A 26,548-nucleotide genomic window follows, 5' to 3' on the forward strand; every position below is an offset into this window, starting at 1 on the left:
GAAACTGAAATTGATTACGTCGCATATGAAGATGTAAATGTGGCGCGACAGTTCATATGTTCATTCAGTTCCGTTTTACAGCTACAGTATATTTTGTATAGAAGTATTAATTCTCTAGAAAGCGACAACTATTGAAATGTGGAAACTGCAAACAACCGAAGCTGGAGGTAACGTTTTATGTGCAAAATGACTCGGTTTATCAGTGTTTTTGTGTAAGTTAACGTTACTACGGCAGTAACGTCGTTAGCTGCTACTTAAAATCCAGACCAACTGCAAGCCATTCAAGCAATACAAATGGTAATGTAATATGTTGGCGTTTACATAAGTCTTCCTGTTTATGGGACGACTTCTAAAGACTTGTACATCATTTTTGTGTAAAAGGCTATCTTATGTTATTAATGTCAAGACTTTCATTATGCTAACATCAAATTAACTAATCTAATTCTATAAGGTAAGGGTTTTTTACTCACTGTATGTCCAATTAAAACAAAGTCCTTTAAGGTTTTTTTTTTGTAAAGTAAGTGGGAGTATTTGTTTGTATTCCGGTTAACAATTGCCGAGTTGTAGACTGGAATGTAGAGTTGAAATTGGTCATTTTCTCAATAAGAAGTAGGAATAATTGATTTTATAATGTGAATCAATCCGTAACTTATTTAAAACGTGGCTCTGGGTTTCTCAGTTGTCACAAATGTCACCACTTATATGTTTTATGGTTATGATGTATATTAGGCAGAGAAATCTTAATAATAGATCAATAACAGACCCCTGAAATATTTTATGTAGGCTACAAGATATGTGTACCAGATATCATCTTTCTGACTGCCATGAAAAAATGTTGACATGAAATCAAGACAGTCTGCACTTTCATTAATGGACAAAGATTTTGTCATATAACAAGAGAAATTCCCCATGTTTCCAGTAATTATTGTCTGGATAGTTTGGGATGCCTTAATTCACTTCTTTCCTTTCTGTTTCTGAAGGGGAATGTGTCGTTCTGCTCCCGGGTCAGGAGTATGTGGTCGGCCGTAAGAACTGTGAGATTCTGCTGTCCAATGATCAGTCTATCAGTCGTGTGCATGCCAACCTCACTGTCACTGAGCAGGTCAGTAACTCTGTGCTGTATAATGTTGACTTAAAAAAACAAGGAGCTTCTTCAATGAAGAGATGTTTAACCCTTGTGAATTGTTCAAATTCACTACCCTTTCGTTATGTTTGTGGCTGAAAACAGCCACTACTTTAAACTGCTGTAAAAATGTATCAGATAAATATTTTATTCAATTTTTTTGCATAAATCTATTAATCAACCTTAGTCCTGATCAAAACTACTAAATGTTTTTTTAAAAATTCATGATATTAACTCTTTAATTGCCAAATTCATAAATTATGTCACTGATTCGGGGAAAAAAACACAAAATGACGTTCAATAAAAAATGTGAATGTGGACTGGATTTTTTTTAACCTTTTATCACAGTCATTGGCATGTCAAAGATTAGAAACAACATTGATTTTGACGTATTGTTAGTTTTTGTGCAGCATCAGATTTTAACTTTTTCTCCCTCATTTACTGTTCGTGGCTGTTTTTGCTCCATTGACTTCCATTATAACCACATTTTTTGATTGCAAAGCCATGACACCATATAATCATGCATTTTTGATTGTTGGTGGTTATCCCTGTTGGGAAGAGGTACAATTTGTAATTTTTACTGTTGATAACCAGGTGGCACCATTAACCCTTTAGATAGGCCTGTGCAAAAAAAGGCTTACTTTCTGGCTTTTACATTGAGTTCTATGGAGTATAATACTGCCCTACAAAGCAAAAAGACAGTAACTACGCAGAGTGCAGAACTGAGAAAAATGACTTTAAAGTTACCCTGTCATCCAGCCTAAGTAGTTGTAGGTAGATTATTGGACATGTGGCTATTTTGTTACTTTATATTAGCTTATTCTTTTATTCACATAACAAAGGATGCCATGAATGTCATGAAAATGATAACTCATTTTTGACTGTAAATGCAGTTACTGCCTTTTTGTTTTGTAGGGCAGAATAGCATATTTTTGTGAGTGTGTGAGTGAGTGAGTGAGAACTCACCTTGATGCGTCTGAGAAAATCAAAACATGCACCTCAGCTCTCAGAACTACATGGAGTAAACAAAAACAAAGTGCCTTTTGATGGTGAGAAATGCAGACTAAACAAAAACAAAGCAAGTGGATTTAAACACTTGCATGCAAGCCTGCTGGTCATTTGATGGTGAGAAGAGCAGCAAGCAACATGAGAAAGGGCTTGACTTGTAGTGAAGTTTTTGAGATGATTATGCAGCCTGACCCCTCCAGTGAGCTGCAAGGATGTATTGTCTTCTCCCTCTAACACCACAGACTCAGGAGAGTCAGATCCTGATTTGGATGTGGCACCCTCATCATCCTCTCTAGCTTCCACTGAAGGCGAGGAGGATTCGGAGGATCCTGGATCTGGGTGGATTGGGACAAACCGTGAAGTGTTCCACCAACGCGGAGACAACTCCCTTTCTTCAGCCTGCCAGAGGCGTGACTCCAGGGCCGACGCGCTGTGCCATCGCAAGGGTCCAGAACATGGATTCTGTGTCCAGTCTGTTTTTCACGGAGGAGATGATTGACCTCATTGTCAGCATGACCAACCTCCATGGGCGCCGCACAATGAGAAACTGGACCGGAGTCACGCCTCTGGCAGGCTGAAGAAAGGGAGTTGTCTCCGCGTTGGGGGAAACCACACTTTGCCGTTTCTCCCAATCCACCCAGATCCAGGATCCTCCAAATCCTCCTCGCCTTCAGTGATGAGGGTGCCACATCCAAATCAGGATCTGACTCTCCTGAGTCTGTGGTGTTAGAGGGAGAAGACAATACATCCTGCAGCTCGCTGGAGGGGTCAGGCTGCATAATCATCTCAAAAACTTCACTACAAGTCAAGCCCTTTCTCATGTTGGTTGCTGCTCTTCTCACCATCAAATGACCAGCAGGCTTGCATGCAAGTGTTTAAATCCACTTGCTTTGTTTTTGTTTAGTCTGCATTTCTCACCATCAAAAGGCACTTTGTTTTTGTTTACTCCATGTAGTTCTGAGAGCTGAGGTGCATGTTTTGATTTTCTCAGACGTATCAAGGTGAGTTCTCACACTCTCTCTCACACTCACACACAGACAAACACACAGACACACACACACACACACACACACACACACACACACACACACACACACACACACACACACACACACACAAAAATATGCTATTCTGCCCTACAAAACAAAAAGGCAGTAACTGCATTTACAGTCAAAAATGAGTTATCATTTTCTTGACATTCAATGCATCCTTTGATATGTGAATAAAAGAATAAGCTAATATAAAGTAACAAAATAGCCACATGTCCAATAATCTACCTACAACTACTTAGGCTGGATGACAGGGTAACTTTAAAGTCATTTTTCTCAGTTCTGCACTCTGCGTAGTTACTGTCTTTTTGCTTTGTAGGGCAGTATTATACTCCATAGAACTCAATGTAAAAGCCAGAAACTAAGCCTTTTTTTGCACACGCCTATCTAAAGGGTTAATGGTGCCACCTGGTTATCAACAGTAATTACAAATTTTACCTCTTCCCAAAAATGCATGATTATATGGTGTCATGGCTTTGCAATCAAAAAATGTGGTTATAATGGAAGCCAATGGGGAAAAAACAGCCACGAACAGTAAATGAGGGAGAAAAAGTTAACATCTGATGCTGCACAAAAACTAACAATGCGTCAAAACCAATGTTGTTTCTAATCTTTGACATGTCCAAGACTGTGATAAAAGGTAAAAAAAAAATCCAGTCCACAATCACATTTTATATTGAAAATATGTCATTTTGTGTGTTTTTTTCCCCAAGTCAGTGAAATCATTTATGAATTTGGCAATTAAGGAGTTAAAATCCTGAATTTTTTAAAAACATTTAGTAGTTTTGATCAGGACTGAGGTTGATTAATAGATTTATGCAAAACAAATTGAAAAAAATATTTATCTGCTACATTTTTACAGCAGTTTAAAGTAGTGGCTGTTTTCAGCCACGAACATAACGAAAGGGTAGTGAATTTGCCCACAGTGCACTGTTGAGTTTTTGAAAATTTTCAAAGCATTTTCCCAAAATATGTGTAAAAATAAGATTTGTTTTATGGCCAAATTAAGACTCAAAAATTCCCCATAGTGGCTGAAAACAGCCACAACAGCACATAAGGGTTAAGCCCACTAATACTATGAATGCTTCTGTACACCCTCCCACTGTCATTCTTATACAGTATGTACCAAACCACAGTGAGAGGTGTGCTCAGATTGTAGAATATGAATAGCACTGCCTTTGACTTATATTGTCTAAAACATTATTTGCACTTTTCTTCAAACATGCACAAGTCATCTTGGCTTTGTTTTTCTTTGGCTTTCTTAGTCTGTCCATACATATCCTAGGTTGCTTCATGAGATTGTCTCAAAGGCAACATTGTGGAAAGTATTTCACAAAGTAATCAAATTTTAATTTACTTGTTTTTTTGTGTTATTTTGCTAATTACTCAGAAGAACAGTAATCACGTGCGTCATTATTTCCCTTAGTCATTTTTATTGTGAATCCAGTTAGTCATTCTTGTTGTGGATTCCTTATTTAAATTCAAGATGCAATAAATTATATATGTATATTACTAATAGCTTGTTGGAAAGTTTTAGGGGAAGAAAATTAAATGTACTGACTGTGAATACAACTTAGAATATAGATTTTTATTTCTAAATGCAGTTAGAAGTAAAATCTATATTTTAAAAAGTACAGTAATTTGATATAGGTATTTTAAAATATTCAAAAAGATGAAATTTCACTTGTCTATTTTAATTAATGTACTGCTTTGATAGATCACTTGTCATCTTTTAAGCAATGGTATATGAAAGTACAGCGGTTTTGAATTACAATACCAAACTGTGTTGAAAATATAAGCAAACTTTAGTGCTGTCCTCTTAATAATCAGTTGAATACCTTTTTTTAAACTAACCAAAATAATCTTGTCCACCCAACATTTAAATACAATAAAAATTCAACAGTTGTATTTATTTTGTACAAAAGTTCAACAGTTGTAGATATGGACTTGTGATTGTGCTAGAGAAATATCCAAGAAAAGCAATGTATTTGTGACAATAATATTCTATAGTTGTGCAACTCTCATTGCATGAATTCACAATTCGCATATTAATTTGCGGATGTGGTGAATTTTTCTATGACTTCACATTTTTTGATACGAGTGTGTGTTTTGCACCAAATTCACTGCAGCAGCTGTAGCAAAAATGTGTGTATGTATGTGATTGTGATTCGAAGAATAGGATTTGTGCACCTGCAGTGCAGAATTTAAGGTGGTGTTGTGTTTGTTGCAGAAGAACAAAATCCAACAAAACTCCTAAAAGATTTTTCTCTGGGACTTTAAATTTATTGATAAATATGTGTGGCTATTCTGTACAACTTCAAATTCCAATGTCACAGGTGTTCAGTTGTTTTACTCCAAAAAATACCTTCATAAGCCAGCTCCGGAATTGATAGTTAAGTGTATCATGTTTAACTTGAGATGGCGTTGCATTCTATGAATGCGTGCTTGCAGGTGTCATGCCCTAGAGGGCCCCGTTTCCCTTACAGCTGTAATTTAGATGGATTAGTTGACAGTAGTTTGTGGTAAATCTTGAGTCTGACAGGGTGCTTTCTTGTTTTTATACTGTTGGCAGGCAGTTACTCTGAAGGACAGCTCTAAATACGGCACTTGCATCAATGGTGAGAAGCTTGAGACTGGCTCCACAAAGACCCTGCAGACAGGAGACAAAATCACATTTGGTGTCTTCCAGAGCAAGTTCAGGTTTGTATGTGACAATGCATTCCTTTGTGTATGTAAGGATACTTTAGAAGTGGCTGATAGTGGTAAAATGACCCATATGTTGTTCCAAAAGCCTATGGTGTTCCGTCTGTGCACTACAATTGGAGAATCTCTGAATGCACTAAAAATGGAGAACCAATTGAGGACTGGTCACTTTTCCCCCTTGTTGCTACAACGAATGACTATTGAAGCCTTTGAGCTTCAAAAAGAATTGTAAGATGTCTCTACATTTGGACGAGCAGTCATTTGGGTGGCTCGCCAATGTATTCGAATTTTCTAATACATAAAATAAGTAAGCTTGACCAGAGTTATTGTGGGGAAAAGAATTTATTAAAGGTGTAATGTAGCAGTTATTCAGCAGAGATGTTAGCATGTTGCCTTCAAATAATCTTAACCCATGGTACTGTCTTTGAGACCAGACCTTTATACTTGGTAACAAATGTTCCACAAACAATACAATAACATCCTATGGAGAGCCCATGATACTGTAACTTGAAGGGGCTAATTATGTGGGCCATTTGGGTCACACTTTTGTAAACAAAAATACAGTTGATTTGAGGCACAATCACAATGTAAATGCATCTGACTAAAGATAACTGAAGTACACAATCTTTCAGTATTATAGAAGTAGTCTATAAGACTTGTGCACAGTTTTTTGGCGGTCATATGGTTTGTGTGAAGAGGAGAATGTAAATTTGCTGAAGTTGAATTTGAGAACCACTTCAGTCCAATTTGTGAACAAATCAATTAGACCAGTTTTGTGATTTTGATCAAACAGTTCTTGAAAAGATCCAAATAAAAACAAATATTTGTACACAAATCTGACATTGTTGCTTACCTTATTTGCTTTAGGCTATTGTCCCATTATGTTTCATGCATGTTTGTTTATGTAGTTAGTTTTGTATAGTTTTATTGTATTACATTTTAATTTCACGAGGCCAATTATAAGCACCCTGTTTCTCCACTCAGTTTGGAGAAAGAGTGTATTGTGGTGTGTTCCTCGTGTCTCGATAACGAAGGGAAGGCCTCCCTCTCTCAAGATGTGCATTCTATCAGAGGGCGACTTGTCAACTCCTGGACACTTGAATGCACGCATCTCGTCATGCCCACTGTAAAGGTCACCATTAAGGTAAGAAGGCCATTGACCTCTTAAAGGCATAGTTTACCGAAAAATGTAAAAATTCTGTCATCATTTACTCAGCCTCAGAATGTTTCAAACCTGTATAAATTTCTTTGGTTTGTTGAACACAGAAGATATTTTGAAGAATTTGGGAAACTGAACAGTTCTGGGGCACCGTTGACTTTTTTTCCTACTATGGAAGTCAATGGTGCCCTGGTTCAGCAATGTGTTCAGCAAAACAAAGAAATTTATACAGATTTGTAAAAAACCTGATGGTGAGTAAATGATTACAGAATTTTCATTGTGGGGTAAACTATACCTTTAAGCACTTAATTTGATCCTGGAGGGTTTATTCAGTTCCCTGGTAAACTTAAACTTTCACTGAATCAATGTCTCTTTTGGCAGACGATCTGTGCGTTGCTGTGCTGTCGGTCTATAGTAAAGCCGGAATTCTTCAGTGCATTTAGCAAGGCTGTGCAGCAGAAACTGCCACTGCCTAAAGCTGAGAGGTACATAATGTTTCTTTTCTCTCTTGCTCACAGTTGCTTGTTCTTTTTCATTTAAATAACTTTGACGCAATATTTTGAAAAAACATTAGAGATCAGATGTTGCTGTGTTTTGTGTTGATCAGATTTAGGCCTCCGATTGATGAGCCCAGCCTGGCTAAAGAGGACGTGGATCTGAGTGCACGTCCTGAGAGAAAAAGCCTCTTCAAGGGGAAAACTTTTCTGTTTTTGAACTCTAAACAGGCAAGAGGGATTGTTTAACTACTGCTAATATTATAAATTATACCATCACTGTAACTATTATCATTATATTATTATGACTGTTATACACTAGTATTCAAAGGGTTGTTTTGGATGGAGAAAATTTTGTACGTTTTTGTTAGTTCGCCCACTTACAAAGAAATGAAAGGTCTATCATTTTTATGGTGGGTTTATTTTAATGGATAGAGACAGAATATCAACCAAAAAATCCAGAAAAAAACACATTATATAAAGGTTAAACATTGATTTGCATTTCAGTGAGTGAAATAAGTATTTGATCCCCAAGCAAAACATGCCTTAGTACTTGTGGAGAAACCTTTTTTGTCAAGCACAGAGGTAAGACCATTCTTGTAGTTGGTTGCCAGGTTTGCACACATCTCAGGAGGGATTTTGGTCCACTCCTCTTTACAGATACTCTCTAAATCCTTAAGGTTTCTTGGCTGTCGCTTGGCAACTCAAAGTTTCGACTCCCTCCACAGATTTTCAGTAGGATTAAGGTCAGGAGACTGGCTAGGCCACTCCAAGACCTTAATGTGCTGCTTCTTGAGCCACTCCTTTGTTGCCTTAGAGGTATGTTTTGGGTCATTGTCGTATGGCGTTATTTTCCTGTCAAATGTCGAGAGCGTATTATTGTAGCGCGAAAGTACATTAATATAATGCGCGAGCGCGAATCTCTCTTTTCGCGCGCGGAATATAATGTGCCGAGCGCGAATCTCTCTCCTCGCGCGCGGAATATACTGTGCCAAGCGCGACTCTCTCTGGAACATGGCGCGCGCTCTCAGATATGCTCTACTCTTGTAAGAATTTTCTCTGGGCTCGCTCAGAGAATATGCCTGCACTTAAAGGTGCAGTGTGTGACTTTTAGCGACATCTAGCGGTTCGGTTGCGAGTTTACACTAAGGGCTCAGCCCACCGCTCACCCTCCCTTTCGAAGAAGCTACGGTGGCTAAAACGGGAGAAACATCGTCGTCTGAGACGGCAGAGAATAGCCAGAGTAAACCAAGTTTCTGTACCACAGTCCATTATAAACCACATCATGGATAAAGTTTACAAAGCCATAGTCAGGTGACAATCAAGGGTCTTAATACGTAATATAATAATAGTAATTAGTTGATTGTCTCACGAACTTAACCAGCACATTTCTCCACTTTTCCCAAAAAAAATTTAAATGCATTTATTTATTTATTTTCACATTTATTTATGTATATATGTATTTATTTGTACATTTATTTATTTATACATTTATTTATTTATTTATGCATTTATTTATTTATACATTTATTGCTCTGTATGCTAATGAGGGGGTCTTTTACCTAAGACATAGCAATCGATCTCAGAGTGGCAGTGCTGAAGCATTGATGCCACAGTGATACCTTGTGGTGTGACCAAATACGCAAGAGGTTTGTGGACATGACTTTTCAGGTCACGCAGGAAATAAATGACATAGTGATGGGCAACATGGCCAAAATCTTATAACACGGTTTATGTCCTTTAATATGCCCTAACTGTATGTAGCTACCCAGTGGGCATTTGATGTCAATTTAACATCAATATGACATCAAACATTATGTCAAAATGACGTCACGAAATAGGTCAAAAATGAAAGTCATATTGACGTCAAAGTGTCGATGTCAAGAGTTTGACCTCTGCTGATGTGATTAATTGAGTGATGATTGGCCAATATTGAAGACACCTGATGTTAACAAGCAGAATGACTGAAGGAGAAAATCACACATTTCAATATTCAAAATATTATATTAAGAAATGAATCTCATAACATTATTTACGCAACTGTAATTGCAGTGTAAATGCATCCATGGCTCCTCTGCATTAACAGTCTGTGTAAATAATATCTAATTCCATTCAGAGTCAGCGTCACACGTCACACATCTGCAGTGCGAAGATGGATTTTGTTGAAACTGATTTTACTGGTGACAGCTCTATAGTAGTGCCTTATTAACTGAATTGATCAGTTAAACTTAAGAACTTATAGGCTACATGATGATGCATATAGCCTATAATATATGGAGGACCGAACCTGCAGAAATTAAAAACGAATAAATAAATGAATAAATAAACAAATAAATATGTGAATAAATGTAAAAATAAATAAATAAATTACTATACTTTTATTTCCTTATTTATGTATAATTATAAGAGTAGGCCTATGTATGGTAAACCTATAGCCTATAGCTACATACAGTTAGGGCATATTAAAGGACATAAACCGTGTTATAAGATTTTGGCCATATTAACCATCATTTATTTCCTGCGTGACCTGTAAAGTCACGTCCACAAACCAAAGTCCGTATTGTTTGGTCACACCACAAGGTGTCACTGTGGCCTCAATGCTTCAGCACTGCCACTCGGGGATCGATTGCTATGTCTTAGGTAAAACATGCCCCCCCCTCATTAGCATACAGACTAATAAATGTATAAATAAATAAATGTAGACATAAATGCATATACATAAATAAATGTGAAAATAAATAAAATTGAAAATAAATACATAAATAAATAAATGAAAAAATAAATAAATGTGTAAAAAATATAATTATACATAAATAAGATATTTATATAAATAATATAAATAGTCATTTATTTATTTATTTTTTACATGTATTCCCATATTTATTTGTTTATTTATTAATTTATTAATTTTTAATTTATACAGGTTTGGTCCTCCATATACTTTAAGCGAAGAGGAGAGATTCGCGATTGCACTGAACACGTTTTAAGTCCAGGCATATTCTCTGAGCGAGCCCAGAGAAAATTCTTACAAGAGCAGCGTATATCTGAGAGCGCGCGCCCAGTTCCCGCGAGAAGAGACATTAGCGCTCGGCACAGTATATTCCGCGCGAGGAGAGAGATTCGCGCTCGGCACATTATATTCCGCGCGCGAGCAGAGAGATTCCGCTCGCGCATTATATTAATGTACTTTTGCGCTACAATAATGCGCTCTCGACATTTGACAGGAAAATAACGCCATATTGTCATACTGGAAGACCCTTCCATGACCCATCTTCAGTGTTCTGGCTGAAGGAAGGAGGTTCTCGTCCAAGATTTGACAGTACCTATAAATTATTTCCAAATAATAAGACATGGGTATCAAAGAAACTTAAACAACTACTAAATAAGAAGAAGGTAGCATATTATAATAATGATGTTTTTGCTAAAAGGGACCTTCAAATGGAAATTAAAAGACAAATTAAGGTAGATAAGGCCCTATATAAATAAATATAAAATTGATGCTAAAATGTCACAGGGAAATTCTAAACAGGCATGGGAAGGTATTAGGACAATGATTAGTGTGCCACATAAAAGTAAAGGAAAGTATAACACAAATATGACAATCACAGGGGGATATCCAGCTAGCAAATAGGTTAAATCAGTTTTTTTCAAGTTTTGAGGGGAATAGTGAGGATACTAATAGTGATGAAGGAACTTTCTTGACATCAACTAATAACTTTTCCATCAAAGAGGTTGATGTAAAGAAAATGTTTCAGAGTTGCAATACACATAAGAGCCCTGGTCCTGACAGCATATGTGTTACTCCAAATATCTTCAGACCAGCACATAGTACCAACTATATGGAAAACTTCAACTATTATACCTGTTCCTAAAATCAATAAACCATTAGAGCTTAGTGACTTTCGGCCAATTGCACTGACCTCTTTGGTGTTTAAAAGCTTTGAAAGGCTTGTTAAAAGGTATGAAGTGTCAAAAACTCAATATATAGATCCTTTGCAATTTGCATATCAGTCAAACAAGGGAGTGAATGATGCAATCTTAACATTTACTATGTTTACATGCAGCCAATAACCCGTTCAAAACCGGGATATTAGCAATAACCGGTCACGCACGGCCATGTAAACACCGGCAAAAACCCGCGTGCAGTATACCGGAAGTAAACATTGCGAGACGCAGCACAGCATACATTTGGGGCGAGGTCAGTACCAGCACCAAAGCGCAAACAAAGGCGATCGCTATCTGCCCCGAACTATTCATTATCCGCGTGCTGCTGCTGTTGTTGTTGTCTTTGGATACAGGAAGAAGAATCGGAAATGACGCATATTGCTTCTTAAGGTTGTCCGTACGTCAGACGCTAACCGTGCGTCGCCGTTTACATTGGGATATTGCAATTCCATGTATACAGGAGAAACTCTCTCTGCTGACGCATGTAAACAGGTTATTCCTAATGTTTCAGAAACCCGAATAGTGACCTTAACCCGACCATAACCCGAATATTGGCTGCATGTAAACGTATTCACTGTTGCATATTGTTTACTGGCATCTTGAAGGTTCCAAAAATCACGTGAAAATCCTATTTGCTGACTTTTCTTCAGCTTTTAATAATATATTGCCATCTGTATTAGTTGAAAGATTAGCCACAGAGTTTAACCTAGATGGAGGACAGAGTCTGTGGTTGCGGGACTTTTTAAGAAACGGAGTACAGCGAGTGAGTGTGGGTTTATCACTGTCGGAGAAACAAATTACTAATTTTGGATCCCCACAAGGCTGTGTCCTCTCACCCCTATTGTTTATATTGTACACAAACAACTGTATTAGTGCTCATTCAGGGAGATATCTAATCAAATTTGCTGATGACACTGCATTAGGTTAGTCTCCTTCAGGGGGACGAACACAGTCATGGATCTGTTTTAAATGAATTTATTTGACCTGGTGTGACATGTCAAACCTAAAGTTAAATATTTCAAAAACAAAGGATTGATTGATTTTAGGAAGGAGTCTTCAGTGAGTGTGACGACTATTAAAGGGGAGCCAATTATGTGTGTTAATGAGTATAAATACCTTGGGGTTGTCTTTGATCATAAACTGAGGTGGGATAAATGGACTGCTTCCTTAGGAAGATGTTGACATTTATTGTAAGCGTCTCAATCCTAAGAGTGTTTTATAATTCTTTTATTGAAAGTGTTTTTACATTTTGTATCACCTGTTGGTTTGGAAATGTCTCAGTTGAACAAAAGAGTTTGCTTAGGAAAGCTTTGAGTATTGCGAGTAAACTACTTGTTATCCCTCTAAGAGCTCTTGAACAAATTTATCTAACCAGTTGCCTTAGTAAAGCTACAAAATCATATTAGACAATAGGCATCCTCTGTTCAATAAATTTATGAGATTACCATTGGGTCGGAGATATAGGATGGCATCGATTTTTAAAAATATGGATAAAAAATCCTTCCTGGAACAGGCAGTAAAATTCTTAAATGAAAGGTAGTGTTGGTGTTTACTGAGCGGGTCTCAATGATGATATATATATATTTTTTTTTATATTTTTGTATATTGTTGGTTCTTCGTGTGTACACGTGTTGAAACATAGGCAACAAAAATTTCCCCATGGGGATAATAAAGTAATCAAATCAAAAACATGGCCCCATCCATCAGCCCCTCAATACAGTGAAGTCGTCCTGTACCCTTAGCAGAGAAACAGCCCAGAAGCATAATGTTTCCACCTCCGTGCTTGAATGTATGGATGGTGTTCTTGGGGTCATAGTCAACATTTCTCTCCCTCCAAACACGGCGAGTTGAGTTGTCTCACTTTCTTGTTTCTTATCAGTTCACGTGGCCAGTTATTACATAAGAAAAAGATGTTACCTTTATACTAAAGTCTGTGCAGACGTTTTTTTTTCTTCCACAGCCCACACACAAACTGCAGCAGCAGCTGTGTGTCCTTAAGTATTTCCACTACCAGACCCTTAGACATCTTCATTTCTGTTAACTTAAGAAAAGACTCCTTAATTTCTACTTAATTTCTCTATTATACTGTAATGCTGGAACCAGCTCTCTGACCTTTCTTACCAATTTCATGTATTCTTTATCTTTTTTCTTTTTCCTCTGAAAAATCGTAATTCATTAGGAAAAAGTTGGATCATGTCACATAGGTGTTCCTCCCTGCTGTTCTGTATTAATCAGGTGTAAAGCAGTGCTGATTATCTCAGAGTAAGAGCAGACCATGTGATGTCGAACAGCTGGTATATTCTCTGTTGCCAGCAGGTTAGTTTGTGAGTGAATACCTGCTGATAGAAACTACAGCAGTGCAGTGGGGTCACATGGTCATTTTATTTTTTTGAGGGTGAAGTTTTTAACCTCTGGAGACCCAGAAAGATAGTTTTTCCAAAAGTTAAAATTTAGTTTTTTTAGTGTTTGGAACAGTGTTGTTGTTATAATATTATTTACAAATATAGTATTAATTTCATTTTAGTTTTAGTTGTGTGCTGGTTTTCATTTTATATTTTTTAAATATATATATTCCATTTCCTGTATAATTTCAAATTTTTTTATTTCAGTTTTTATTTCTGTTTTGTAGTTCATCAAGTTATATTTGTTTATTGTCAAGGTATTTCTATTTTTTTTATTATTATTTTTTATATTCTAGTTTAAGTTTTTCATATAATTATATTTTATTTTATATCAGCTTCATTTAAATGAACCAAAAAATTATATTATGATTTTTACTAAAGTAAAACTAAGATTTTTTTAATGTCTAAATGTTTAAAGCATACAAATGTTTAATTTCTTCTTGTTGTGGGACAAATTAAAAGGCCCATCCTGTTCTTTTTAACAGCTAGCAGGCTTCAATTACATCAGTTTAGTCTTAATTTGCGGTTTAATTTTCTCTTTTGCAGGACAAAGCTGTAATTAGGTTTGAACAATTTAGAAAATCCTTGTAATCCCATCTGAATTACAGTCAGTATTTTATTGTTGTAGTCACTGATGTTTTTTGTATCTTTTCAGATGAAGCGTTTGAGTCTGGCAGTGAGTTGCGGAGGTGGGGTGTTTCGGGTTTTGGACGAGGGCTCTCTGCCCGTTTCACTCTTAGAGTCGAGCAACACTTGTGTAGTTGACATGATATCGGGAAACTCCCAGGCTATGATCCCTCCAAACTCCAAGAAGTGGGTGGAATCTGTGGCCCAGATTCTTTACAGGTGTGTGTGTGTGTATTTTTTGCTGATGCGCAGTCTATGCTGTCTGTTATTAGTTCAGACAATGTCTATAGCAATTATTCTGTATATTGAGTTATATGGTAAATCTGTTCCACCTACTGTTTCAAAAAAGAAAAAAGATATTTTCCGTTTGATTGTTGATTGATTGCATTTTGTATGTGCATGTATTTGTTGTGTTTGTTTGTGCCAGAACACGCATTCCTGCCCCATTAGTACAAAATGGCCATTATTTAAAAATGAAAGAAATATATTATTAAATATAATTATTTAAATTAATTATATAATAACAAATATGTAATTTTGCATATACTATTGAAACATATATTAAATGTTTTACTTTACTGATTTTTGTAGTTCTACTCAGATAGCTCTAAATTATTTGTTGATATTTGTTTCTTTCTAATGTTTTGTCTTGTTCACACAGAAACGGCTTGCGCTTTATCACAGAATCTGAGATCGGATTGGCTGCCATTCATGTCAATAATCAAACATACTGCAATCCCTGTTCTTCTATTCAATCTGGTGGGTTTACACACACTTACATACACATCTGGTGCAGACGGACTGTTTTAGAACATTACTCTTTCTTAGTGTTTTTTTTTTTCAGTATGTTAACTGACTGAATAATGATGAATATGATGATGATTGATTGTACTTTATTTTTTATTGCGTGCATAATGGACCTTTCATGGCAGTTTGAGAAGTGGACTTCCTGTTGGCCAAAAGGATTGGCTTTACGCAGAAACTGACATATCATTAACAATTCCTCAACATTTCTTCACAGAATCTGTGAAAGTGAAGCCAGTCATTGCTGCAGCAACACTTTCTCAGAACACTGCTGTGGATGAGACGGCGCTCGTGGCACCTTCCCAGAATATCACAGCCTATGTGGTCAACACTGAGCTCTCTCAGGACCAGAGCAGGTAGAAGTCTGTGCCATGAGTCATACAGAATAACTGTGTCTTCAAGAATAGAAATATAAAGCAAATTGGACCACCTAACATCTCCAGATCTGGGTAGGGTTGCACCAGCCATTCGTAAGTTCTTTCTTAAATTAGAACGTAAAGTCTACACCAGAGGCTTAGTAACTACTAGCTAGTTTGTTACTAACTCTGTACTTTATTTGGTTGCACCATTTTTTCTTAAGGCATAATGTAAGTAGTTGGTTGTAAGCTCTTCGTAAAGTAATGTGCAGTTGCATAAAATGACATTTACCCTTAATGATCCAACAGCAGCCTTCAAATACGTGATTGAAGGCTTCTGTAAATATTTAGTTTATTCATTGAGTTACATTTCAATGGTGCAACGTGAAAATATTTAGTAGTGTGTAAGTTGTAACTTAGTGTCCATTTAAGTAAAAACTATACTAAGCTGTAACTCAAGCACAGCTGGTGCAACTGGCCCCTGAACCTCAGAACAATAACCTAACATTTTAAGTGGTGTTCAAACCTTATAACTATAAATAGCCTTATTTGACAGCTTTTTGTGATTTGAAGTGAACTAGACTTCTGCTTTAAGGAAATGACGAAACTTTTGGAAGTGAGACAACAAAACACAAATTAAAGTGAAGGAAACAATCAGTTAATTCATTGTTATGAGCTGATTACTCCATCTATCCAACAACAACAACAACAACCTTTATTTATAAAGCACATTTAACACAATACAAATTGATCCAAAGTGCTGTACATAGTGCATAGCAGAACTACGCTATAAAAACAACAATTACAAGTTTCCAAAAGCTAAAGAATAAAAATTAGGGCTGGGAAAAGATTAATCGCGATTAATCGCATCCAAAATAAAAGTTTGTGTTTACATAATATATGCGTGTGCACTGTGTATAATTATTTTGTATATATATAAATACACATACATGCATGTATATATTTAAGAAATATTTGCATGTATATACTGTATATATTTATTTATAATTCATATTATATATAAATATTTTATTTATAAATAAAAAAAATTTCTTATATGTTTACATGCATGTGTGTGTATTTATATATACAAAATAATTATACACAGTGCACACACATATATTATGTAAACACAAACTTTTATTTTGGATGCGATTAATCGCGATTAATCTTTTCCCAGCCCTAATAAAAATGTGTTTTCAGAGTAGATTTAAAAATATCCAATGAAGGAGCACACCTCACATGATAAGGAGGAGCATTCCAAAGCTTAGGCCCAGCGACAGAAAAAGCCCGATCACCCTTTAATTTGTAGCAACATCGTGACACATTCAAAAGCAAGTGATTTGAAGATCTAAGTGCCCTAGCAGGACAGTATGGCACAATAAGATCACAAATGTAACTTGGTGCACAGCCAGACAACGCATATCCAGTGTTGGTCCTTTTTTAAAATTATAATTATTGGATTTTTTTTTTTTTTTTTAAATAAACCAATCAATTCACAGAGTTCCAAAACCATACAGCACTTGCAAATAATGCTAATAGAAGTGTTAATATAAATCTGTCTTGTAAAGTATGTCAATGTTCATATTTTCAGGATGGTTACAAGTGGAGTGAGTGCAGTTGGCGAGACTCCTGAGAAGACACGTCCCACAAAGAAGGGCTCCACACTATCAGCAACCAATAAGTCCTCATCCCTCGGCCCGGAACCTTCCACTTCCCGCATCATCAGTGAGACGGTGAGGTCATCTGAGAGCTGCAGCATGGCTGAGCCTGAGCAGAGGGTGAAGAAAGGTTCTGCTCCTTCGGGCAGGGGGCAAGTTGAATTTAAAGTTTCTGGGAAATTGACAGCACCTCCCAATGGCAGCACCACACTAAAACAGTCCCCCCAGAAACAGACAGCCCTCACAAACTTCTTCCAGCCTGCGGGCAAAAAAAGGCAAGTCTGATGCCACACCACATCACTAAAGTATTCACACTGAAAGCCATAATGCTCACATTATCTTTTAAATATGGCCAATATCAGACTGACCCACATACCCAAAAGGACATTAACAAAGGCGTCACGCAGCACGCTGTCATACAGAAGTAAACATGGAGGTTACTAAAGTCAGCTTTTACGCATTCATTTATAAGGTTATGTGCCATGGAACCAGTGAATTTGGACGAGGATGAGGAGAAAGAGTAAAGTTTTTTTTGTGCAGTTTTTCTTGTATAGAGCAGTATAACAGCTCACTGTCCCTCCTCTGACTAACTTCGCTGCCATCTTCCATTTTCAAAGAACTACCAGGATATAAAATCTTTGGAGTGATGTCCATTAGCTTAGAATTGTGAAAAATGTCGCATGAATTCTGATATGACTATGGCAAAACATCTGACCTCTATCGGATCCACATATTGAAGTGGCCCAATTCAGAATCAAAAGGATTCCAAGTGGTTTATGCTGTTCAAATTGATAAAAAAATCTGATCCGAGTCGCATGCGATTAAAAAAATCGGATTTGGGCCACTTTTGCTTGCAGTGTGAACGTAGCCATTTTAAAATAACTGTTTTCTATTTTAAGATATTTTAAAATTGAATTTATTTAAAGCTGGATTTTCAGCTGCCATTACTTCAGCCTTCAGTCACATGATCCTTCAGAAATCATTCTAATATGCCGATTTGATGATGCTCAAGAAATATTTCTTATTAGTATCAATGTTGAGAAGCACACACAAATGAAGTTAATACAGTTGCGTGCCTAGAATAAGTGATGTTTGTAGTGAAATTGAATTTATTCGGTTTGTTTTCATTGTTCTTTTTTTCTTTTACTTTTAGTTTGTGCTTTATCAATATGTAAAGTAATGAGACAGAAAATGCTGCATGTAGTCTAATAAATGTGATTAAAAAAAGTCACATGGCCTTAAATACAACCAGATAATGTGTCTCAACTGACCACTCATAATCAGATCACCCAGGATAGACATTAACCCTTTCGCACGTACGATCACACCGGTGTGATCAGTCTTGGCTGGTCCCTGTAGCGTACGATCACACCGGTGTGATTAGAACGGTCAGTGCATCACGTGATCAACTTCTAAATTCAAACGTGCTTTCGCGCGTTGACTGGCGCTGAGCCAGAGACAGACGCACTCAGTGCTGTCATATATCACAACTATTGAGTGTTTTCAACCACATAATGTTTATTTTAGGTTTCAGACACTTAAATACACATAATTACTAGCAAAACAATGATTTTGAGTTTGTAAAAAACACACTGATGTCTATGGAAGCGGCAATAATTCTTGTTCCTTTCCATTATAATAAGACAACACTTTTATTCATATCAGATACACATTGTGTAAGTAGCTTTACATTTTATCCTATTCTTCTCCCAGTTCACCGGCCACCTATTTCATGTATTTCGTGAGAAGCGGAGGAATTGAAATGTTGTAAATCCAACAGATCCGATTCTCTGAACTGTGAAACAAACTAACATGGCGCCGCCCATTGCGCATACAGCTCAACTAACGCGATCGTTATAAAGGTGTTTAAACAACAAAACACTTCCACTTGCACATATTTGACAATCGGAATATCAGTGTTTCATGCTATAGCTAATACATTTGTGTATATTTTTAATAAAAAAGGAAAAATTACATAAAAGCAGATCATCATTCATTCAGCGCTGTGTTGTAGTTGCGCTGTGCCACGTGACAAGCAATGACGCGTCACCATGGAAACATTAAAGTGACAAGTTATAAATAACGGTCGCCTTGAAAAACTCACGCTGGGGGGTCAGTTAGAATATTTTAAACTTACGTGTGAAAGGGTTAAAACCAGGTGTACAGGGTCATGTGACAGTATTTTCATATTGAAAGGTTGCATGATGTTTGAACTATTATATGATTGTTTTGTTTACGGTTGCAGGCCCCATGAAGACTGTGCCAATTCTGTCCAGTCAGAGATCAAAATCTTCAGAAAAGACAGTGAAGATAAAAAAGACGAGTTCCAGCAAAATTCCTCCGCCAAGAACTCACATCCTGCCCAAAACCAACACAGCTCAGTGTCAAGATCTGAGTTCAGTGCCGGTCTGGGTCAGGCTTGTGGGTCCAGTCAAAGCTCTGGCAGCAAAAAGAGGAAGGAACCAGAGCTAGACGTCCCATCAGACCCGGAGGAACCTGAAGCAGCTGCTGATTTAGAAATGTCACTTGAAGAGCTTGAATCCATAATGTCCGAAGAGATGGATCAGCCTCTGTGTGCTGCAGCTAATAAAAAACAACGTCTTGAGTCAGAACCCAACAGCACAATCAATAACCCACAATTGCCCAATCAGCAAGAGGGCACTGAGTCCAAAACCAGAAAAGGCACAAGGAACAACATTCAGAACTTGCAGATGGACAAAACAGGCCCAGCTGCAACAAATCAGGGCTCTGAGAGGCAGTCAAAGAGGTCACCCAATCAAACGCCAGGTCTGGCGGCACATAGGTCAGCAAACAAGGGGAATAGACCAGAACATGAAGAGGTCAAAGAGGAGGAAGTGTCTTTTGTTGTGGTACGGAGACAGCCATCATTTCTTTCTTATAAATGTTTTCTGTTTTTATCTACAGAACAGCTAGTCCCATGTTTTTTTCTTTCTTTCAGAATTCAAGGACTCAAAATGCAATTTCTCAGCACAGTGAGACTGTAGCTAATAAGGAAATGAAGGTGAGAGGTTTAAATACAGACATTAGTTGTGAGTCAGTTTGACCTATGCTACCTAATAATATCTTTTCAGGGTTTCAGAAAGGTCATGATCACAATGTTCACCCTGTTTTCCCTCAGAGTGTCTTGTAACATGTTGGTGTAATAAAATCTCTGTTGATCTGAAGGCCTCAACCTCCAAAACTGGATCTGAGAATGAGGCTGAGCTGCCCAGGAGTCTCCTAAAGGTTCAGTTTAAGTCCCTGACTGTGAGCACCTCCTCTTCCAGATCAAGACCTGGCCCATTACAGACCCGTGACCCCAATGACAAAAATGTCAAAAGGTTCCGCAAGGTCTGAGCGAGTGTCTTGTGCACACTTCTGTAATATTATGGCAAAGTATCACAGTGTCTGTTTATCTGTGTATATGACAATTTAAATGGCTTCTGTGTGTGCATGTTTAGGCAAATGTCCCTGGATTTCATGGGCTGCCCAATATTATCGGAGGCTCGGATCTGGTGGCTCACAATCGCAGCAAGAACTCTGAACTGGAGGAATGGCTTAGACAGGCAACAGAGGTGAGAGACCACAGGAACAAGGAAATGAGTGGCAACAAACCATGGGAAATGGTTGTTATCCTTAGACTGTTTTATATGCATGTCATTGCCTGTTATTGGATATTTAATTGTGCGTGCTCATTTCCCCTTTTTTAGAATTTGATTATTTAAATTTGTTTACGCTCACTTAAAGTTTATTTTTAACATCACTTATAATTTAATAATGGTGCACATCTAAAGCTTTTTTTTTAATGGCTGCTGTTTTTCATTGACCATTTAGCAAGGGTGTTATTTAGCAGGGTTATATTTTGTCTTTCATGTCATTAAAGTATAGCATGAAAAAATAAAATAAAAAATTCCCTTCGTATTGTAATTTTAATAATTTGGAGTAATCTGCTTATTTTTGCTTGCATTGAAACAGTAGCCAGTAGTAGGCATAATGCGCATAGCTATCATTCTGATTTGTGTGTGGAATGTTACACACCCTGGACCCTGGATACAGAGTTGAACATCAACACTGATAGTAGTAACTTCTTTTTTTCTGAATACTAAAAGCAACAATAGCACAACAAACTGAGCTGTCATCCATTCACACAATCACGCAGTGCAATGGATATGAAACAGACTTAATCTGTTAAATTGCATCCTTACTTTGGAGCACAAACGACACAAAATCACAGTTGCTAGTAGATATAAACAGTCATAAGTTGAAGCGCAAGTTGTTTGTAGCTTTAAATTGATGTGTATTTTGTCATGTTTTAATTAGTATGCATTTGATAATTTATACAGTGAATGACAGTAAACAGAAAGCGGTCACTGATCTGGATGTTGACAAGTTCTTGTACAATTCACTTCAAGTACTATCAGCGACTCAAAAACTCGAGGTGGTTGTGCAAGCACTTTGTTAGAGCTGTGCTGTTTAAGTTTCACATTTTAATGGTATTTCTAGCTCCTAAATAAAACAGGCTGTGTGAATTAGAGGAACTACCCCAAAATGTAGTTTCTTGGATTTAGTGACTTTATCTAAATTAAATACATTCATCTTACTGGTGGTTGGCAAAACCTGACATATATTCTCTCTCTTTTAGGAGGAAAAACAGAATGAACGGGAGGAGATTTTGGGAGATGATTTGTTCAGGTATGTGGTCTATGTGCTTGTGCAGACAGTAGGGCATAAAACAATTTATAGGGGGTGGGACATAGATCAAACCGACAGAATCAAGTGAGTGACGTCAAGTGGGACGTGAGCAATTTTAGTGCTCTTTTGAACCCTGACTGAGATTGTCTGATCCCAGTCCATTTCTCACCCTCATGCAGACAATCGCCACCTGCCTAAACTAACACTACATTCAACAAGACACTGACCTCTGACCCCAGATATCAAGGCTCACAATGAGGCAATAACCTTGTGTTGGCACACTATGGGCTTAGCCTGGAGTGGACTGGCTGAGACCAGTTTAAGCAACGGGATAGTGTTACGCACTGAGGCAGGCCAGGCAGAACAGAGGGATTGGATCCGATTCCCAGTATTGTGCCCCGCTTTGAATCCTCTGTCAGACAGTCTCTCAGATATTTGGTGGTAGACGTCTACAGCTTTGACATATCTTTGAAAAACTTCACTCAACCGCAGCAAGTTTCTTTCGTAAAGTCATGCACACTGTTTATGAACTGAATTCATGAACTCATCAACTGTGTGTTCTGGCTGCTGATAAACTACCAGGTCCACCAGTGTCGAAGCATCACGCATGAGTTCTTGAAGGGGGCGTTTTCTCCTTTTAGCAGATCCTTAATTTTCACAGAGCACGCTTGGAAAGTATGATGTCAATGATTTCCTAACTGCTTTTAAGTCATTGTTCACAGTTGAGGTCACGCTGGGCTGTGATGACCCGTTGATATTTCTAACAAGCTCTTGCTGATTAAACACTAAGTGATTAGGACAGAATATACAGTGATGATTTAAGTTAGTGGTCAGTGTCTTGAGATAATTTCTTTAGTAGATTCACTCATATCAAATTTATATTTATATAAATGGAATACAAATAATTGGCATAACCTTACTTTCAGATATTGGCATAGACTTCGTCCTCATACAACCGAAACATCGCCACCATCTTGTGTGTTAAGACCCGGGTATACTTAATTTTCTGCGTTCCGCTCTGTGCGCAAGGCTTTCAAAGTATGCTTCTTTGGCCGAGCCTTTAGGCTCGCATCTTCTTAGAGAAAGAAGGGTTAGGCCTTGTCAGGCACAGAATTGTTGCCTGGAGACTGAACCTGGCTAACGGGGGACTTTCAAGTGGTACGATTTGTCCTGTCAAAAACCAACACTCGCGCCCTCAAATATACAGTCACAGCTGTGTGGTTGTGTCCAACACAACTGTTTGATCTCTGAATCTGTTCAGCAAGTCATGCATGGGGTGGGAACATCACAAAGAAAATAAAAAGAATGAAAAGAAAACGGCACCTCTGTTTTTCTAACATCTGCTCCAGCTCCCTCCCCCAGGCTAATGAAGTGTCCCAGACATGTTTTATGGAAGGGGGTGTCTGGTTTGACGACTTTTAAATAATGTCTGATTTTTACTGCATACCAGTTTATATCAATTTGCTGTTATTCAATAATTTAGACATCAGTTACTAATTGTCACCGTTGGGCAGGAATGTTAAATGCCTTTGTGGGAATGTTGGTTGGACTGTATAAGTTACTTTTGTGTTGAATCTGTTTTATTTTTCTCTTTTTCTCTCAGGTACAACCCTAAACCTGCAAAGAAAAGATAATAATGTTCATAATGTGGTAAATATCTGTGATAAGATTGCCAAGCAAAACACATTTCCACTTTTATTAGAGATTTATTTGTCTATAATAAAAAATACTGTGTACAAAACTTATATGTAATAAATGTTGAAGTTTTACAAAATTGAGCAGTTGTATGTCACCTCCTTGTGAAGCAGCTTCAATCATTCTGCTCTGAATTAAAGGACTTTCTTATTTCTTACAGCTCAGATTTGTCTTATGCTTTTGGTTCCTTCAAGTGTTCCTTCATGTCTTTTGATGAAATCTGCGGTCTAAACTGTCACTCCATACAAGGATACCCTCAGCAATCTAAACATACAGTATGAATGGCTGAGGTGAAAACGTAATGCTTTAGAAATTATTATTATTATTTCAAAGCAATATAACGTTTATTTGGCACTATAGATAGGTATGAAATAAAACATTTCACTAGTATTCAGTATTGTGAAATACCTTATTAAGGAGTCAAAACCTGTTGCAAATCTCTAAAACATCTCACATTAGATTAATCTGAATTCTTTGATCAGAAAATCCTTATTTAACTATTTTACTTATAAAATACCTTAGGGACATAGACACACCATGGTTACTATAAATTACAATGTACTGTAGGGTTGGCACTTGTTAAAAGAGTAAAGTTGGTTTGGATCTTGTCTGATAGAAAAGATACACATAGTCCAGGTCTTAACAATATGGCCTCCTAATTTTTTGTGTCTCTGTTGCTGTAGACTTCTCCTTGACTTATGCTGCATTCACACTGATAAATGCAAATAAATCACTGAAGATCGCTGAGTCTCTGATCCTTTGGTGTCTAGTAGGAATTCCCACTCTGCCTCTATATCCAACTCAGGCTGCTTCTCTTTGCTCTGCTCAACCTTGTCACTTCTCAACAGCAACAGTCTGTTGCTTGTGACACAAACTATGAATGATGTTCAGTTGCTTTGCCGCTACAAATCGCTGTCAGTGTGAACAGCCCTTTAGGCACTTTGACCATTAAATGAGATATGCAGTCCGTGATGTAATGTAAGAGCAGATTACTAATTACAAGTAACAAGGTAACTGACAGCAAAAAGACATAAATCGTACTCCATCTAGGCTTTAAATGACAATGATATATTGGCACATAACTGTATTTCTGACCAGCAAAAAAATGCTTTTGTATGAGTCAACATAAGACTCCATTGGGAAGAGAGTAGTTTCTCCTAGCATCTGCTCATTTTTATAAATATACTTTATTTTAGAAGTGTAAGGAAAGTTGAAGTTTCATTAGTATTCACTGCATACATACAAAGATGAGAATTATCCCAAGATGACTACTGTCATAAAACACCTTCTCTTGGAGCCTTAGACAAATCCTCTTACTCCGCCTCCACTTCCTTCTCTTCCCCGTCCTCCACACCCTCCTTCATTTGCGATCAATTTCCTGTTTTTCTTCATCCTCTGTTTCAGTCTCTTGAGCAAACAGCTAGCAATGCCAAGAGCGCCACCCTTCAAGAAGCGTACAAAGTTGTCACCAACAAGGGGTCCCATGGCAAAGAGCCCAGGCTCTGCATTGCACTCAAAGGTGTAAGGGTTTATGTCGACAGGATTCTGTCTGCAGGAGATAGGCCTACTGGGATCCAAGCCAAGGTACTGCCCTTGGTCCTTCAAAAAAAACAAGTTGGGATAGGTCCCGATCAGAACTAGCACCATTGAGACTTTGAAGACTCTAAGGACACCATTGGATCCCTTCATCACACAGTGCATGTCAGGCTGGAAGGAGAGCACACAATGCTCAGGGAAGCTGGTGTAGTCGGGAAACAAAGATGGACTAGGAGCTGTTGGATTGGCAACAGGGGATGCTGGGTAAATTTGGGAACACATCATGTGGTAGACCCTGTGATATTCAGGGTAAAGTGTCTTTGGCAACTGTTGAAAGATGAGACCTGGGTCATCAGTGCGCTTTCGGAATGCATGCAACACAGAGACCCTATGGTTCAGGGCACACAGCACTGCGTCGGCTGCGCTAAGCCCTGCCCCCACTACCAGCACAGGGTCAGAGGAAGAGCCCAGTTTGCCGTGACCGCTGACAGCCATCCCAAGGTCACGCACACTGTGAAACACATAAGGGAGATCCTCCCCCTCTACTCCCAATCGAGCTGGAGAGTCAGATGCCCCTGTTGCTAAGACAACATTCTCGGCAAATAAGCTAAAAGGGACATGAGTGTCACCTTGGAACTTTTGGTAGCCCCTGACCTCCCAGAGTCCCTGTGAAAGCCCTTGAGACACCCCAGTAGTCTCTTTCATTCCTTCTTTGCCTCTTTTATCTTCATCTTCCTCCCCAATCTCTCCTCTTCTAATGCTATTCTCCATTCCAGTTTGTAACTCATCACTAAACCCATTTACCAGTCCATTCTGACCGTTCTCTGTGCTGTTCTTATTGCAAAAATCAAACCCGTTTTTCACACCATTCAATTGACCATTTACATTTTCATTCCCAATACTGTTTTCCTGACTGCGGTGAAGTTTTTGAACAGAGGTGACGTAGGTATTGTCCACAAAGTTCTTCTGGAGACCCATGAGCTTGACATAATTTTTGTAGTAGGAGGAGATCTCATCTGGAGTGGCTCGATCATTGGACACCACCCTGTGAGAAAATCAAACATATATACAAAGGAACCCATCAATCTCAGAACCTACTAAAACATAAAAAAATTAGACCATATTTCTGTATGATAAGACCCGTAATATCTTCTTGATATCCTTGAGAAATACTTATGCAGAGATGTCCAATATTGCTCCTGGAGGCCCACCTTCCTGCAGAGCTTAGCTTCAACCTTTGCCAACACACCTGCCTGGAAATTTCTAGTAATAGTGAAGACCTTGACAAGCTGGT

General features: G+C 37.8%; 2 protein-coding genes across 2 annotated transcripts in view; one reads left to right on the forward strand and one right to left on the reverse strand.

Annotated features, from left to right (window-relative positions):
* nbn (nibrin) lies at window positions 1-23,797 on the forward strand. Its single transcript, XM_077211399.1, has 16 exons — window positions 1-167; window positions 981-1,102; window positions 5,753-5,880; window positions 6,868-7,027; window positions 7,424-7,527; window positions 7,650-7,767; window positions 14,539-14,729; window positions 15,172-15,269; window positions 15,532-15,670; window positions 17,265-17,606; window positions 19,577-20,201; window positions 20,291-20,353; window positions 20,518-20,682; window positions 20,793-20,906; window positions 21,974-22,023; window positions 23,627-23,797. The coding sequence occupies exons 1-16, from the start codon at window positions 137-139 to the stop codon at window positions 23,655-23,657; spliced, it is 2,481 nt and encodes an 826-aa protein (XP_077067514.1). The 5' UTR covers window positions 1-136; the 3' UTR covers window positions 23,658-23,797.
* osgin2 (oxidative stress induced growth inhibitor family member 2) overlaps window positions 23,710-26,548 on the reverse strand; it is a 6,565-nt gene continuing 3,726 nt past the window's right edge. Inside the window, exon 6 of the mRNA XM_077211412.1 lies at window positions 23,710-26,299. Within this exon, the coding sequence (XP_077067527.1) occupies window positions 25,018-26,299 (1,282 nt within the window). The 3' untranslated portion in view covers window positions 23,710-25,017. The remainder of the gene's footprint in view (window positions 26,300-26,548) is intronic.

This window comes from Siphateles boraxobius, unplaced genomic scaffold (assembly GCF_051911475.1).
Source record: "Siphateles boraxobius isolate OS27281-9 unplaced genomic scaffold, OSU_SipBor_1 12, whole genome shotgun sequence".
Taxonomy (NCBI): Eukaryota; Metazoa; Chordata; class Actinopteri; order Cypriniformes; family Leuciscidae; genus Siphateles; species Siphateles boraxobius.